The sequence below is a fragment of the Emydura macquarii genome, unplaced genomic scaffold (genome assembly GCF_026122565.2).
Source record: "Emydura macquarii macquarii isolate MOO-44397 ecotype Brisbane River unplaced genomic scaffold, CSIRO-AGI_Emac_v2 contig_629, whole genome shotgun sequence".
NCBI classification, from domain to species: domain Eukaryota; kingdom Metazoa; phylum Chordata; order Testudines; family Chelidae; genus Emydura; species Emydura macquarii.
Genome location: NW_027130766.1, coordinates 6477557 through 6495235, shown reverse-complemented (window position 1 = coordinate 6495235; position 17679 = coordinate 6477557). Strand labels below are relative to the sequence as shown.

The 17679-nt window shown below is 45.5% G+C and overlaps 1 protein-coding gene across 3 annotated transcripts in view; it reads left to right on the top strand.

Annotated features, from left to right (window-relative positions):
- Nucleotides 1–11972, top strand: part of PCGF2 (polycomb group ring finger 2) — a 33095-nt gene extending 21123 nt beyond the window's left edge. For 2 of the 3 annotated variants that reach the window (XM_067541192.1, XM_067541190.1), the window contains exons 5-10: nucleotides 140–190; nucleotides 313–421; nucleotides 2346–2394; nucleotides 4286–4384; nucleotides 5858–5938; nucleotides 10490–11972. In XM_067541192.1, the coding sequence (XP_067397293.1) occupies nucleotides 140–190; nucleotides 313–421; nucleotides 2346–2394; nucleotides 4286–4384; nucleotides 5858–5938; nucleotides 10490–10834 (734 nt within the window). In that variant the 3' untranslated portion in view covers nucleotides 10835–11972. The remainder of the gene's footprint in view (nucleotides 1–139; nucleotides 191–312; nucleotides 422–2345; nucleotides 2395–4285; nucleotides 4385–5857; nucleotides 5939–10489) is intronic. The other variant, XM_067541193.1, reaches the window with a different exon arrangement.
- The last annotated feature ends 5707 nt before the right edge of the window (nucleotides 11973–17679 follow it).

Here is a 17679-nt window from a genome sequence, read left to right as displayed (position 1 = left end):
GTACCAGTAAAACTGCATCCACCCTAAGACTTATACTGGTATAACAGTATTGCTAAAACATCAACTGGGTATAAAAATAGCATAGACCGGCCTTTTACTCACTCATCCCTTCTTTTCTGTGATTTCTTTTCCCTTGCAGATGAAATGAAGAGGCGGCGTGATTTTTACGCAGCCTATCCCATGGCAGATGGTAAGTATCTGCAGACAGAAACAGCCTCAGCGTCTCTTAATTTCTGTTCTCTTCCCGCCCCTGTCTTGACTATAAAGACATTTTGAGAGGGGTCTAACATCTTTTTCCCACTCCCTGTGTAGTTCCCAATGGATCTAATGAGGATCGTGGGGAAGTTTCTGAACAAGACAAAGGGCACCTGACAGATGATGAAATTGTCAGCTTATCCATAGAGTTTTACGAAGGACTGAGGTAAGATTTTTGTTGTTGTTGTTGTTGCGAAATTCCTTCTGTTCTGAGTCAAAATCCTGCCCTTTCTGGTTACCTCTAAGATCGTATTTGCTGCATTGGACCAAATCCTGAAAACTGTTCTCGGCTTTCTCGCTCTTTACTCAGGTAGTAAACCTACAGGTCAGGTCAGTGGGAGTTCTGCCTGTGTAAAGACTAAGCTGAGACCTGTATGCCTCTGCTTAGGGCTGGTATAAGCCCTAAATATCTTAGCTGCTATTACCGTGAAATCTGAGCCCCTCACACGCTAACATATTTATCCAGCAACCCTGTGAGGCAGAGTGGTGGTGTTATCCCCATTTTACAGATGGGAAACTGACACACAGACTAAGTGACTTGCCCAAGATCACAAAGTCAGTCTGTATGGTAGAACAGGGCACTGAGCCCAGGTCTCCCAAGTTCTAGGTTAGGGCCCCAACCATCGGCCTATCCTTCTCCAATCTATGTATCTCTAAGTCTTACTTTTGCTTGTCCTTTACTGCAAGATGTGATTCATCCCTGTGCAAAGTACAACCCAGTAACGGCTAGGCAGGTAGAGAGCTGAGATCACTTCTATTGACTGGCTGTTTGTGTCTCTTGTCTTATTCTTAAATCATAATCTTTTTGGGGCAGGGACCATTTTTGTTGTTGTGTGTTTGTACTGCACCTAGCACAATGTGGAGCTGGTCCATGACTAGGGCCCCTAGACATTATGGTATTGCATCCTATTATATTTATATTACCTCAGCTCTCCCATGGGCCATTTGTTTGCCTCATCCACCTGTTACCTCTTATCTTTTAGACTGTGAACTCTGAGGCAGGGACTGTCTTAGGTTTGTACAGCACCTAGCATAGTGGTGCCCAACCTGGTTGTGATAGCAATATACACGTTAGCCAATAACAAATCATCTCTATGAAAATACTGTAAAATATATGAAGAGTGGAGCTGGGCAAATAATTCAAACGAACATTTTAAGCGGTGGGGGGTGGGATTTTTTTTCCCCCTGCAGTAAATTGCTTGGGTGCTGCTCACATCTCATTTTCATCTTTACGCACTTCTCCAGTACTGTGGCCTGAGCCAAAGCTTATTGTAATCAAAAGGACAGGTGTTGGCTTTGGAGTTGAAATGCTCGAGTCAGTCATATCTGTTGAAGATGTCCCATCCAGGGTAACCATACACCACAGGTCCCATTTCGATGGGAGTTAGGTGTTGAAGCACTTCTTGTGCACCTGTTTTTAGGGTTGAAAATAAACCCAGTGCATAGTTGGGAAGAGACCTTGTTTTCTATAATAGCAGAGATCTTGAGTAAGATTCTGGACATGTTCAATGCTCCGCTTGACTTCAACTGGGCCAGGATTTGCTTGATTTCTCTGCAAGGGTTTCCTAGCACTGCATAAAACCAACTTGAGTTGACAGGGAAGATCAGCATCTAGGCTATTCTTTCATCAGGAGCCGGACCTTGTAATTCTTACTCAGGCAAATCTCCAGTTGACTTAGAAGTGGCGATGGCTGAACTGTGGAGCCTCAGGTGTGTTGCGGATCCCCCTCCGATTCTAATGAAGCCTATGAATGGCAGGATTATCATGTGACCTGACATCATCTGTGTGGCACTTTGTAGCTGCAATACACACGCTAAAACAAAGCATAGAGTCTCTGGCATCTAGAACGGCAGAGAATATTGCCGTCACAATGCCTTTTATATGCTGGTTGTAAAGCTTAGGCTGGAGACTATTAGATTGTACATGCCCCTCCATCACCCCACCACATCCATAGAGAAATTAACCCTTGTGTCAGTACTGCCTTGGCGAGATTAATAGCCCCTCTCCATGATTAAAGGGGTGACTATATTTTCTGTAACTTTTTTTTTTTTTTTTTTTTAAACCAAAAATTCTTTCCCTTCTTCCCTAGAGATGAAAAGAAAGGGACAATGGAAAACGGGGACGTGGATAAGGAAAAAGTAAGTACTGTGAAGTTGATTGCTTAAAGAGCCCTGTAGGTAAACAAAAGAGGTCCCAGTCAGTGCATTGTTATTACACTGGGAAGGAGGTAGCGAAAGGCAGGGCTTGTGCTTTCTGCACCGGGGCAGCTCTGCTGTTCCAAAGATCTTGCCACTTGGAGTGGAAGCCACGTTTTGTTTCTTTTGGCAGAACTTCTGTTTGGGGGGGTATGAGACAGCAACAAACGATCAGTTCTTCCCCATGGCCTTTGAGCTGCTCTCCCAGCCCCCAATAATCCTGTCTCTAGCCCTCTCCCCAGTTTCCCACATGGCTCCAAATAAAGAATCAAACACATTGCAAGAGATGGCTTTTTAAAACAGTTGGGGCCTGTTCAAAGGCCTAAATGCCATCTAGGCTTTGGGGGCAGCGGAGAAGAGGTGGACTATAAATAATCCTATTTAGCCCTCCTATACTGAAGGTGCTTTACAGGTGTGAAATAAAAAAAAAAATCCCTCTGCGGTTCCAGACAAGTAGGAGCGAAGTGGGTGGGGGATCCAAGGGCCGGGAATCCAGACCAGCTTTTTCAGAGGGGGCCTGTGACTTGGAATGGTTCAGTTTTTGGAAGCCCAACTCTCGAGGACTTTTTGCCCAGATCTTCAAAGATTTCTCCCAGTGATTTCAATGGGAGCTCGTCCCCTAAATGGCTTTGGGGATCTGGACCTCACTTCTAGAGGGACCGAGGCCCTGTAGCTTCTATTGATTTCAGTTAGTCTGGGGTGCTCAGCACTGCGTCTCTTTGCTATTTACACAGCAACCAAGGAACCACACAGGCACATGCGTTCTCTGGCCTGTTATGCAGGAGATCAGAGTACAGGACCATTATGGTCCAACTGGCCTTCAAATGTATTAATCTAAATCCTGGTTTGTTCTGAATACACGCCACACACAAGGATTAGCTACATAGGCGCTGTGGCTCTGATTAGGTGTGGGCAGCTTCTAAAACAGAACACACTGAGCGTCACTAGAGGGCTCACAAACTATTTAAAGGGACACCATCCTATTCCTATGCGCCAAACACCCTCTGAAAGGCAGGCCCGTCATGTCTCACAGTTGGCATCCACAAATCACTGGCCACTTTTGGAAATTTAGGTTCTAAGGCCCCAGTCCCACGAAGCACATCTGTAACTTGAAGGACAATTTGTCCTCACTCAGCGTTTGGGCCAGGGTTTGAGTTTAAACTTGCCCAGAGGCCCTAATCAGTGTGCTGGGTGAGGTTAGAACTCAGGACTCCCTGGGTGCGAGGCTGGTGTGTAGAGCAAATGATCGGAGAGAATTGTTGCTGGAGTTTGCCAATATTAATCATGACTGTTTCAGCTTGCTCATCTTTTTTTTTTTTTCTGAAATGTTAGTAAGGAGGAAATCAACACAGACACACGTATGTGAAATACGTTCATCTCTCTCTAAATATATAAAGACAGTTCTCTGGTTATCTAAAGGGCTTTTTTACTTATACTAGAGAGCCTGTGAGAGATCGAATGATCTGATTTTAGTCTGACAAGTTAGCAAGACATTATTTTGTTCATATTTAAAGAGGTACACATTGTTTGTTTGTCACAGAGGCCTCCTAGTTAAAAATCAGTCAAAGGCATTTTTCTGCTGCTGCTGTTTCTCTCTGAAGCACTCGACCCCTGGCTCCCCACCCTTGCATTACAAAACCAGAACAGTATAGATTGCAGCAGAGCCCTTTGCCTGTGACCTGCGAGTCTTTCATGCCCCCCCTGCTCTGTGAGTGCACGATAGATTTACAGCTGCTCCTGTACATATTTCATCTCCTCTCCTGCTCCAGCTGCTCAGCTCTCCTAACACCCTTCTCTCCCTCCTCCCCCTGCCTTCCCTCTGGTCTGGCCCCAGAAGAACGGCGTCAGGTTCCTTCGGTGTCCTGCTGCCATGACAGTCATGCATCTGGCTAAATTTCTGCGCAATAAGATGGATGTTCCCAGCAAGTACAAAGTGAGTACCGAGCGACCGGCAATTGGTCCTAGATCACGCCTTGATCTGCTGACCTCTGCCAAGGTTCCATGCAGTGCGTGCCCACTAGCTAACTGCCCCTCAGGCCGGTTGTCTGCGGATGGTGGTTTGTTACACCCGTGTAACATAGAGAGAAGCCTTCGCACAGTGTCCCTTTTGGCCGGCTGGCTTTGGACAGTCCCTTCTTACGCCCCCGATTCTAAATACACAGCAGGGTGCTTGCTGAGTTCAAAAAGTGCATATCCCCATTCTCTTGTCAAAGTAAGACCATGTGGTTTTGCTTGATATATACTTAGCTATCAAGCTCTGTGGGCCAGACACCTTTTTGTTCATACAGCGCCTAGCACAACAGGACCCTAACTGAGCTGCTAAGCTATGTTATTTATGATGTATTACACCTTGAGACCCAAACCATGACTGCAGTCACCACACCTAACACGACGGGGAGAGATGCACAGGTGGTATCAAGTTGCATCGTTGAAGCAAACGACCTTGATTTACACTGGCTGAGGATCTGCCCCAGTCATTTCTGAAGGAGAGCATTAATAGAAGAAGGGCATCTCTCAGAGATGCTGTTTCTCCCGTCCACCCCCAAAATAAAACCAAACGTAGTCTTGATGCTCATGCAGCTCTGGTGCTGGAAATTCCAATCTCGGAGACCTCCCTGGAAACAGGTTTTTTTTCCCCAGAAGATTTACTGTGTGTTCCTTATTGAGAACACACACTTGGTTAAAGGCTAGGCAGTTGTCATAATAATACTTAGTACTTATTCACCCTGCTGTACAAACGTTTGCTAATTAAGGCTTGCAGCCCTCTTAAAAAAGCCGCCTCCTCCTCATTCTGTATGCATGGGGAAGCCAGCTTTGCTCCGAGTGATTCAGCAAGTTAGCGCAAGGCTTAGAACCTGTCTAGGTGTGAGCTTTCACTCGGGCCACTAGACCACGTTCATTTAGCCAGCCTATTGCACGGTACCTTCTTCAGAACTATTCCCACATAGGCTCGGAGAGCCTAGCAGGGGGGCACCTGCCATGGGAACTTTGGACTTGATTCACTGCACTTTGTCTAGTTGCTCTGATTGGGTCGCATTTTTACACTCATTTGGCATGGGTGTAAGTGACTGCTGTGCATAGTGCGGGGCAATGCTTTATCCGGCCCCTGACTGCCAGATGTTCAAAAGACGTTTCAAACCCACTTTGGCACCAAAGCCAATGGCCAGATAGTCAAAACAACTCAGCTCAGGGGGTGTTGAGCTCTCGGGAAAACCTGGTCGACAGTGGGAGTTGAGCACGTTGAATGTCAGACCCTTATTGATGCTGAATGGGAGGTGAGCTATCCTGAAGAGGAAATCTGACCCCTTTTGCCCAACCATGGGCTGGGGAAGCAAGTTATTTTATTTTGTCCTTGGGACCCCCAGAGTCAGAGGGGGGAAAATTCACTTTGGTCTGTATTTGTTAGGTGGAAGTTCTGTATGAAGATGAACCTTTAAAGGAATATTACACGCTTATGGACATCACCTACATCTATCCTTGGAGAAGGGTGAGTAAGAAACTGCCTCTTCTGTGCTGGAATTCTTTGCCTTTTATTGAGATGCAATGTGGTCCAGTTGGCAAGGCAATCACCTGGGATCTAGGAGATGCAGGTTCAAGCCCTAACTCTGCGGGTCAGTTTCCCCTCCCTGTTCTGTTTCCTTTCCCACCATTTGTTCCTTTAGACTGGAAGCTCTGGAGATGGAACACTACAGCAGGATGGCTCAGTTACTATAAAGAACTTTCCTGGGTGGCTGACTGGTGGGTCTTACCCACATGCTCAGGGAGGAATTTTTCTCCCAGGTCAGATTGGCAGACACGCCAGTGGTTTTTCACCTTCCTCTGCAGCCTGGGACACAAGTCACTTGCTGGTTTGAACAATGGCCAACAGTGGCTTCTCTGCAACTTGAATTCTTTACATTTATCAACATGTGAGGACTTCTGTAACTCAGTCAGAGGTTATGGGCCTAGTGGTGGGATAAAGTTCTGTGGTCTGCCATGCGCAGGTGGGCAGACCAGATGGTTCCTTCTCAAGTCCGAGTCTTAAATGCAGGGTCTCTCTCTCTAGGTTTGCGCAGCACCTGGAATAATGGAGCCCTGATCATAGAATATTAGGGACCTCAGGATATCATCTAGTCCAACCCCCTGCTCAAAGCAGGACCAACTCCAACTGTTTCTATTAAAGTCCCTAAATGTTACTGCAACACTCCTAATTATTACCAATTAATCCATAGTAATTTTCAGGCAATAACTCTGCCCCTTCATAAATTAAATCAGTGTGATGAGTGGGCATTTTTCAATGATGGATAATGGCCATAGTTAGGGGGAAGGTTGCAGAACAAGGTTTAGTCTTCCAAAAATATCTTGGACCCCAATTTTCTAGACAGGCGGGGCACCCGCTGCTCCAGCTGCAGTTACTGGGAGCTGCAGGGTGCTGAGTAGCTTGCCAGCTCTCGATTTTATCCTGCGCCTTTCTTAAAGCCTCAGCTTTTGGAAAAAAATCTTTCAGTTAAAAAGAAAATAAAGTGAGTTTCTAGCCCTCATGATTCATAGATTTCAAGGTCAGAAGGGACCATTGTGAATCTGACTTCCTGTTAACACAGGCCACAGAACGTCCCCCACATAATTTCTAGAGCACGGCTGTGGATAAGCTTGAAAATGTGACCATTAAAAGCTAAAAAACCAGAAGGCAAACTTAAAAAAACCCCCAAACAAAACCAAATCCAGTTTATTAAAAAAACCCATGATTTTTGAGGTTTGACTTATGACTTTTGGTAATACTGTGCTCACAACTCTGAAAAGCCAGGTCCCAGTTCTTACCCACCGTCCCCACACATGGAAAGGGTTTGTGGCTTATGTTTCCGAAAGGGTATCAGAACGAGAGAAAGTGCAGGATTTGAAAACGGAGATTAATCAAAAACCATGTTTCCCTTGTTGACGCTTTCTCTGCTAGAGCATTTAATTAGAACCAGGTGCTCCTAAGGGTCTTGATTCGCTCTCCCAGCAGGGGATAGGCCGGGGGTGAATTCTCAATAACAACCGTCTTCCTAGCCAGGAGGCGACAGGCCCGGCTGCCCTGCAAAAATAAACGTTTGTTTGTTTTTAAATGGGGAAAAGGGTTTAACTTTACAGTTCTAAGTGATCGCTTTAGGTGGTGGCCAGAAACGCCAGAGTTCTCCTTTTGTGGCTCGATCCTTTAACACTTAAGCTTCAATTCAGGAAAGCTCAGAACAACCCAGATCAATGGGAATTAAGCACCTAAATAACAATGAGAATCAAGGCTAAAAATACTGATTAAGTCAATGAGACTTAGTCCCATGGTTAAACTCCTATGTACCTAAGGTACATGTCTGGCCCTTGTCACTGGAGTATCTGGGTCTCACAATCTTCAATGTATTTTTTTCTCATAACCCCAGGTAGGTTAGTACAGTTATTCCCCTTTTACAGATAGGGAACTGAGGTACAGCTTTACACTCCCACTGAAATCACCTTTTGAAGATCCGGACAGAGACACCTACATACCTTTGTAAATCTGGCCGAGAGAGATTAAATGCTTTGCCCAAGGTCACATGTGAAATCTCTGACAGAGCAGGGTCTTGAATTTGAGTCCTGGGTAGTGCTCTAAACCCTGGACCATCCATTTTCTCTTAACATAGAATCATCAGACTAGATTAGACGTGGCCAATCTAGTCCAGTATCCTGTCTCGGACAGCAGTCAGGAGGACATGCTTTAGAAGAAGGTTCAGCAAAAACCTCCTAATTGCTAGTAGTTAGAGCCTGGCTTAAATCCTGATGCATTTAAACCCTACTTAATGTTAACATTTTGGAAGAAAGATAAAATAGGTAGTTAATCTGTGGCTATTCTTATCTATGTCAACATCAAATCCTTGTTTGAAATTGTGCTAAGTATTTAGCCGCCATGACATCATGTGGCAATGAGTTCCACCGTTTGGTTGTTTCTTATGTGGAAAAAAAGCAATGAAAGGAAAGTTTGTTTTTATGAATTTGCCATCTAATTTTATTCAGTTGTTTGAGTGCTTGCCTGAATAGGAATACATTTAGAACAGGTGCTTATCCTGAAGTAGGGCCCTAAACACATGCTTAACTCTAAGCAGTTGGGGAGTCCCACTGAAATCAACAGTTAAGCAAGAGAGGCTCCCAGTTTGGCTGGACCAGTGCTCAACAGCTTAACCTGACTCCTTGAGAGACCAGCTAGGAAATTTTAAAAACTTTTAGTATAGTTTTCACATTGCCACTTGCAGGTGGGTGGGTTTTAAGATCCCTCTCATTTGAATTCCTGAATCCTTCATCACTTGTTTCTGGAAGGCAGCCTGAAAATCTTTTTCCAGAGACTAACTTTCAGTCTTTCACGGACATCTAGATTTGAGCCAATTGGCTCAGTTCATGGAAAGACGTCTCAGCTTCTGAGACTTTACAGGTGTGCCTGGAAAGAGCCATTGGAAATTCATCTGAACATAAAACACAAACACTAAACCCTATAGCCAAAAGGTTATGCACTTCTCTAGTGGGGCCTGATTCCCCATTGCCCTGCATCTTGTGTAGCTGAATACCAATGGGTGTTAAACACCAGGATTCTGATCTAGTCCTGTTTTACACTCACTGGTGTAAAAAGCTACACAAAGTGCAGGACAAAGGAGAATTGTGACTAAGATTCAATCCATTTCCCACTGAAAAACCAAATGGCAAATCTTCCACTAAAGTCAATGAAAGCAAGTTGATGCTCATAATTTAATTTACTCATTTTGCCCTCCACTATAATGTCCAAGATTTTATTTAAGAAATTTTTCAGACTCTCAGTCCTGGGTTTTCTGTCTAGCTCCCCTCTTAGATCATAGTTTGGCTATCCAACCAGACTTTGGGACTCAATGGATCATGTATTATGGAGAACATTCTGTCCTACATAACAATTTACACGTTTAATTAATGAGACAATGCCACAGTCCTTTGACAGAACTTTTTAAACCAACATCATTACCTCAAAACTTTGTCAGGCAAGATATTTTGAAAACATTTGTCAAAGCTTAGACCCTAGCTATTTGCAGATGTTTCTGAATACACAGTGCTTTTAATTCCTAGAGCTCAAAGCACTTTGTTATCTATCTATAATGTTTTTATATGACATTGTCACAGTTTTCAGTCAGGCAAGGGCAAGTTTAAAAAACCACTATTAACAGAAATAGTTAGTGTCTGAATTAAAAACAAAACCCGAAACAGGTCTGGATTAGATTTTAAACATACCCTGCCACCTTCCAAAAGCATTCTGCAATCAGAACTTCAGTTTCCTTCCAGTAGGATTTTTAAACTGAGAATGTTCCTTTTAAAAATACTGTCTCCATTTCTCTCCTGTGCGTACATCTACTTTCAGAAGATGCTACCATGAAAAAATTAAACAGCACTTAAACCTCATTTTGATTTTGCCATTTTGAGTTTTTTACAAAATAAACTGAAGTTTGACATGAGCTTAGCTGGAGAATATAACTAGAGAATTACAAGAGTGACTCCATAATAAAAGTGGGCTTTAGAAGATCATTGTATTGAACTGAGCCCTGATTTAGCAAAATGGTTGGGATGGATTTAAGCGTGGTTTAAACTTCGTAGCAGATGGAGCCCTGGTTGGGTTTTTAAATAGGATGATAAATCCTAAGCCTCTGGTGTGAATTTGGTTTATTTACATTGATTTTAGGAACGATGTTCCCAGGCACAAATGGCAATCAAGTGCCTAACTCCTATTGACAGCTAATGGGAATTAGGCACCGTGAGGATTATGCCTTTGAATCTCTCCCCCTTCAGTTTTACTTCTAGGGCCAACCTGCTTTCCCAGACCTGAACGAGAGCTCGGTGTGGCTCGAAAGCTTGTCTCTCACCAACAGAAGTGGGCCCCGTAACAGCTATTCTCTCCCCCACCCTGTTCCTTTAATATCCTGGGACCCACACGGCTATACCTCCCCCACCTACGTCCAGACTAACTAGGGTAGAGATCAGCACGATTGTCTCAAAACACTCACGTGAACCTCTATTGTCTCCCTGCTCCCCCTTGCAGAATGGGCCTCTCCCCTTGAAATACCGAGTACAGCCAGCTTGCAAGAGACTAAAACTGTCCCAGCCTGCGAACTCCGAGTGCACCAACACCAGTGGAGCATCTGAGTGCGAATCGGTCAGCGACAAAGCCAACAGCCCCGCCACCTTGCCCGCCACCTCTTCCTCCTTGCCAAGCCCTGCCACGCCTTCCCATGGGTCGCCCAGCTCCAACACCACCACGATAAGCAACCCCGCCAACCCCAGCGCCCTGCTCAACGGCACCTCGAACTGCCACCAAATGCCACCCTCCTCCAGCAGGGGGCGCAAAATGACTGTGAATGGCAGCGCAGCTTCCGCCTTGACCTAGAACCCAGCCCTTGGGCCTGACTTTCAATTTTATATATAAATATGTGTATATAGGAAAAAAAAATTATACATACTTATTTTCTATTGATTGACCAGATTAATTTAAAATGCAAATGAGACACACAAATGTGGTTGAGTATTTTTTAAATGGATTTTTTTCCCCCCCCTTCAACTTTTAACTTATGGAACTTGCATGCCCGTGAGCCCAACGTTAGGTGAAAGCTACAGCCTCCTTTGTTCGTTTTCTATACCTCTGGTCACCGCAGGAGATAATGGGACTCAGTGGTAGCGGATACACAGGTAAGGGCAAAGCACACACGCCAAAAGTGTCAATGCTCCATGTAAATGCATTTGCGGTTCTGTCTCTTTCCTCCAAAGGAAATGCCTGGACAAGACTCACCCTTAAGAGTCACCTCTGATGTTGTGCTTCTATCAGCCTTCCCTACTGGTTTAGGGATGAAGAACCTAAAAGTGGGTGGTGAGTGCTTTGTGTATATGGGCAGGCAGGACGGGGGTCTGACCGCGTTTGTAAATCCTGGAGTTCTTCCACTGTTCAAACTTTCATGAACTTTAAGCCAGAGGCTTACCCGGTGTTAGGGCCACTAGCTAAAATTTTCAAACATGCCTAAATGATTTAGGAGCCCCAGTTCCCCTGAAAGTCAGACTTGTGATTGAGGAGCCTAAATCACTTTGGTGCTTTTGAAAATGTTACCCATACACTCAGTTCCAGAGTGTACTATGGGATTTAGACACCTCTTCCATTAATTTAAAGGGAAGAAATTTTGGGGGAAAGGGAAATCAGACCAGTGTGCATACAACCTTAATTGAAGCCAGCAAGAGCAGCTGGTGTTGTGCACCTCTGAAAATCAGGTCCTCTGAGTCAGATTTTTCAAAAGAACTTGGGGCCAGATTTCTGAGAACACAGTGAAGTTCTTTTTTTTGTGAAATCTTGCCTCTATCCCCTAAGCTGCTTTTATATTTCCCAACCAAAAGCTCCTTCCTTTGGTCCCTTTAGAAATGCAGCTTTGCCCCCAGCCTTATGGCAATATCTTATCTGATCATCTTAACAACCACTGGGTATCTCCAAGGAGGATTTCCATCCTTCTGTAAATACATCCCTGCTCCTGTCTTCATGTCAACGATCTTCCCTTAAATTTCTGTGGGGTGGGGTAGGAAGGGTGAGAGATCTCCGCTTTAAAGGCCACCTAAGCACACTCGATTTGGAGGTGGATGTGGCGGAGGGATCTAAAGAACCTGGGAACTGGTTTTGCAACTGTTTGAATGGGTTTTGCAAAAGGATGGGCTTTATCTCTTTCCCCCCCGCCCCATGTATGTTTGTTTTCCTTTGCAGAGTAGATTTCTAAGGACAATTTGAGGCTTCAATCCTGTGAAGACTTAAGCACCTGCTTAACTTTACACGCTCCAAGCAGTTCTATTCTTTAAGCATGTCCTTTCAGGGTGGAATGTTCAAGAGAATCTAGGCAACTCAAGAGCACAAGTCATTGATCCCTCCCCAAACAAAGGACCTAGCCCCTCAAATCAACAGAAGCTGGGAGCCTCTCATGGGCTCTTTAGTCATTTACAGCTCTCTTGAACATCCCACTCTAAGACTTTGCAGGATGGGGGCCTTAAGTACTCCCTCATTGGACCCATGGCAGCATTTCACTTAGTCAACTTTCATGTGCTTGAAATAATATGACTGCGTGGGAAGGGAAGGGAGTTAGGGCCCATCCCACACAGGAAACCAGTGTCTCTCTCCTGCTGGGGTGGGGAGTTATCAGGAGGGTGGTTTTCTGGTAGTGCGGCCGCAGAGGATGAGAAAAACAATCAATGTATTTCCCCACCAAATACTCCACTCTCCCTTTCCCTCTCCTCCTCCACCACCTCACTAGCTCCTTGCTTGCTAAAAACAGCATTTCAAAGCTTCATTTTATTTCCATCCTGTCCCACCATCTCCTCTTTGTCCCCCTCATGGTGGATTTAAAAAAATCAATAGTGCCTTTCAGAAAGGTGGCTTATTTGGGAAAAGGATGGGGAGGAGTCCACACACAAAAAGTTACTAGCTTCTTTAAAAAGGCATGTAGATTTATATTGGGTGGTGCTGCATTTACTTTTATCTTGTGTTATGAAATTGCCCCCAGGCAGGGGGAAAAATGCACAGGTCCCATTGCAGAATTTTCTTCAGTCATCCACTAAAGATTTCCTAACAGTCTGAAGTGATTATTTTCCTTTAAGGTAAGGGTGGAAGTAGGAGTTAGAAAGCAAGGGGGCTGGGGTGGGGAGTGAGTGTCTGCATTCTCAGAAGCACATGTTCTCCTGGGTCTCAAGATCCAGGAGATTTATTCCCCTTATTCATTCATGGGGAATGAATAAATAAATAAGTGCCTGCAGATCCCAAGAACAGGAAAATTCCTATAGGGGGCAGGAAAGAGTTAAACGGGGGGCAGTCTGCATGAGGAAATCTTGAAGACATACTGAAACTAGGGTGATCAGATGGCTCACTTTTTTAATAGGGACAGTCCTGATATTTGGGGCTTTGTCTTATATAGGCTCCTATTTACCCCCCACTCCCCTCCTGCTTTTTCACACTTGCGATCTGGTCACCCTAACTGAGACTCTAAGGAAAGTGGCAAGGGAACTGTGTCTACATAGCCTGACTCCAAAGGTCAGCACACATGGATTTAAAAGAAACAACACAACCACCTATAAAGTATTCCCTGAAAGAATTAAGAGGCATCTTTGCTGAGAAAAGCCGGCATCAGATCAGAGTCCTCTGTGCAAGTCATTTGTAGTAAGGCTCTAGAAAGGTGAGCAGGTTAGATCATTAGGTTACGGTTAAAGGACTTTCTTCCTTTGAACGCTGCCTAGGGAGGGGTCTCCACTAGGAGGGCTTGATCTGTGCTGGGGTGTCCAGTCTCAGCCAGTCTGTAAAGGCAGCTCAGGTGAACTGGTTAACTCTTTGAATGAGGCTGGGGCTGGAACCTCAAACTTCTTAGCAACCTTTGAGAATGTTAATCCCCAAAAGATTGAGTGATTTGATGGGCAAAGAGGACATACACTTCCGGGGGCGAGGGGAGTGGAGGGGGGGGGGGGGGAGAAATCAGAATTTCCCATGGAAGCAGCCACAGTGGGCAGAATGCTTTGTGATGGAGGGGTGTGTGTGGGGGGGGGGGAGGGGGGGAAATAGGGCACGATTGGCATGTGTTGAAGATGACTCACTGCTCCCAGGGCTTGCCTTACGGGAGGAGACAGCACACAGGTCGACTGCAGGGTAAAGAGACTAATGAAACTGCCAGCCTGCTATGAGTCTTTCACTTGTTTCTTCCCCTTCTATTGGCTGGGGCAGGACTGTGAGCTCATTGGTCAAGACTACTCACCGAACGTTAATATCCTTTCTCCATGTACATAGGCCAAAATGGACTAAACGAGGCAGTGAAAGTGCCTCAATTTTGGTTTCCCTCCCCCCTCCCTCCTAATATGGTACAAACCAAATTGCTCTATGTTTGCATCCTGTATGATGTTTTAATGTCTTGTAATATATTTGGATATTCATATATCGTTATTGGTTAAACATTTGTATAACTATACAGCTTTGTAAATGTAATAAATGCTGCAGATTGTCCTTCAACTTGTGTGTGCGCCCGCGCAGATCTAGCCATCAGCCTGTCTGCCCATCTGTCCTTTCCTCCTGCCTATGTATGTCCATCTACCAGCTTGTCCATTGATCAGTGTATATCCTTCCCTCATCAATTCATCTATCCTTCCTTCTGCTCTGTACAGCTGCATACTTCTCTCTCTCAATCCATTAAAACTACTCTAGCTAGAGACTTCACCCATTCAGCTGAGATGCAGTGAGGTTTGACACATCCATGTTTTTAAGATTTAGTCAGCTTAGGGGCTTCAAGTATACTCCTCCTCTAGTGCTTTAACCACAAGATCCTCCTCCTCTCCTAACCTTTTTATTGGGGGCAGGAGGGGAGAAAAGGGAAACCCCTCCTACCATCTTTTACCAAAGAAAGATTTTAAAAAATCAGTTTTGTTCTTTGCTGCCGTCTTCCTGTTTATCAGATAGTGACAACCCAGCGTCCTCCTCAAAACAAGGAGCCATAAATCACTGGGGTGTGTGTGTGTGGGGGGAAATCTAGTCTATTTTTTAAAGGTCAACGGTACTGTCCCTGATGGACATGCAGCTGGGAACCAACATTGTCCAGGATAAGCACAGCCACTTCCCCTCCCAGAGCTGACGAGCGGGAGTTTCTCTCTTTCAGCTCTGGACTGTCCTTCCACCACCAGCCTCACCAGCCAGTACTCTGTCCTTGGGATAGGACAGCGAAGGAATGCCCCTCTTTAACCTTAACTGGCGGGTGATTGGAGGGAGCAAATGATCAAAGATTAGCCTAGCAAATAGCTCTATTACAAACAATTTGGTCCCTGTCCTCCTCTGCTAAAGAACATTTTTGAGCTAGCTTAGTTCCCTCCTCTTCATGTATCTGAGCGCTCTGCAGGACGGCAGGGCTGCTAAACTCAACAAATAGGCTAGTTTCTCTTTTTTTCAGAAATGCATCCTACGTAGCTGATCACAGGAGGGGGAAACGTCCCCTGCTCAGCTATCACTGTGGCACCTCATGAGCAGATGCACATCACTGTTGGCTCGATGCAGAATTCACATGGGTCTGGGGTGCTGAAAGCCACTGAACAGAACTGTTAGCCGTGTATATGATGGAAGCCAGGCATTCATTCACTTATTATTACTTCAGACCAGGAGGTGCTGTCACACCCCCGTTCCAGTGCTCAGGCCTGGGAGCCAGATTGGCCGGGATTCAGCACCCACAGCCAGGGGTGAATATTTCTAGATTCCTCCGCTTGTTTAAAGCCACCTAAGGAAGTGCCAGATTTGCCAGGCAGTTCAGCAGCTCCTGTGCCCAGGCCTCAATCCTACAAAAACATCCCGGCCAAACTGTTAGCAGGTGAAATGATCCCTTGAAGCATGAATTAATAGTGGGAAGTCCTGCCGTGCTGGGCAGGAAGTCAGATGAGACAATCATGCCACCCCCTTCTGCCTTTAAAATCTATGACTAACCCCTTGGCTTCAATGGGGGTTGGTCTCTTTGCAAAATCTGGCTCTGAGGGGCTGTGAGCACCTGCCATCCCCAGAGATTTCAATACGTGACTATTATTTATATTGCTGTAGCTGGCTAAGAGCGCTCATCTTGAACCAGTGACCAGCGTGCTTGGTGCTGTACAAAAGCAGAGCAATAAGGTGGGCATTGCTCATCAGAATTCTAAACAAAACTTATTTTTCTTTGACGTTCCAACGGGAGGAGAGCAGGGGAGTTTCTTCTTCCCAGGACACGTTTTGTGCAAAAAAAAAAAAAAAGTTTCTGTGTTTCTCCTCTCCCATCAATCAGCCACATCTGGAAATCAGGCTACGATCCTGCAAACATTTACACACGTGCTTAACTTTACTTTAGAGAGCCATCCCACCACAACTCAAGGGAGAAAAGGTAAGTGTTTGCGGGATGAGAGCCTACATCAGTGTTGAAACGCTCCCTGACTTGAACGTGGCTGGCTGGTGTTCTAGGGGCCAGATTTTGAAGAACCCCAATGGGGTCAGGGCTTCAGAATAGCTCAATTCCCATTTAGACACTTGAATAAAGGGCTACATTTTTCAGGAGAGCAGTGCACATTGGGGCGCTCAGCTCTTGGGAAAAACTAGTCATCAGGCCCAGATCCTCAAGGGTAATGGTATGCAGAGAGATCCTGCTGACTGCATGAAAACCTCTTTGGAGACTAGGTGTGAACACATCCGTCCACGAACATAACTGTCAGGATGAGTTAATCAGAAGCCCACAAGTTAATCAGAGCACCGTGGGTTTGTCTATACCATAAAGAAAAACTCACGGTGCCAAATCTCGGTGCCTGGGAGCTGGTTTACACTTAAAGTGCAGCATCGGCACCGATGCAGCTCTGCCGCTGTAGCACTTCAGCAAAGACACTGCTATGCCTATGGCAGAGAGCTCTCCTGTTGGCATAGTTAATCCACCTCCCCGTCGACACAGCGCCGTGTACAAGGGGGGTTAAGGTTGGAATAACAACGTCACTCTGGGATGTGGGTTTTTTACAACCCCAAGTGACGTAGTTATACTGACGTAGATCTGTAGTGTAGACCTGACCCAGGTCTATTGACTTGGGCTCATAGGGCAAAAAACTGCAGTGTAGATATTTGAGCGCAGGGAAGCCGAGCTCGGAAACCTGCCAAGGGGAAGGGTCTCAGAGAAAGTGCTCCAGCACAAGCAGCAGCAGGTACACTGCTATTTTTAGCCCCACAGCCCAAGCCAACTGGCACCAGGCCAGGAGGCTCAGTGTTGCAGGCTTCTCTTTGCAGTGTAGACGTGCCCAGTGTGATCCTGGAAAAAAGCTAACGAGAGAACTTTGGGTCTGTTGGCTAAAAAGAGACTTTGGGCTGTGAGCCAAGAAACTGCTCCTTTTGTTCCTGATTCCTCCTGCATTTGGAGAAGCAGGACTTTGCACATTCCTTGTAAGCAAATGAGATCACATCAAAGAAAATACCAATTTCTATTTCCAGCTAGAACATCCCCACCAAGGCCTCAACTCTGACTAGTCACTCAGGTCAAAAAGGGGCAACTGTATTTAGGTGCCTAACTCGCATTGAAACCAGTGGGAGCTGGGCACCTAACTACCTTTGAGGATCTGGGCCTGAGCCCCTTGCAAATCCGACTCCACATAAGGAGCTTCTTTTCTGGAAGCCACCAGCAGCGGCTCTGGCAGTGGGGTCTCGGATGCAGGACCAGGATTTCACATTCGATGTGTACGTGTGAGTTTCCT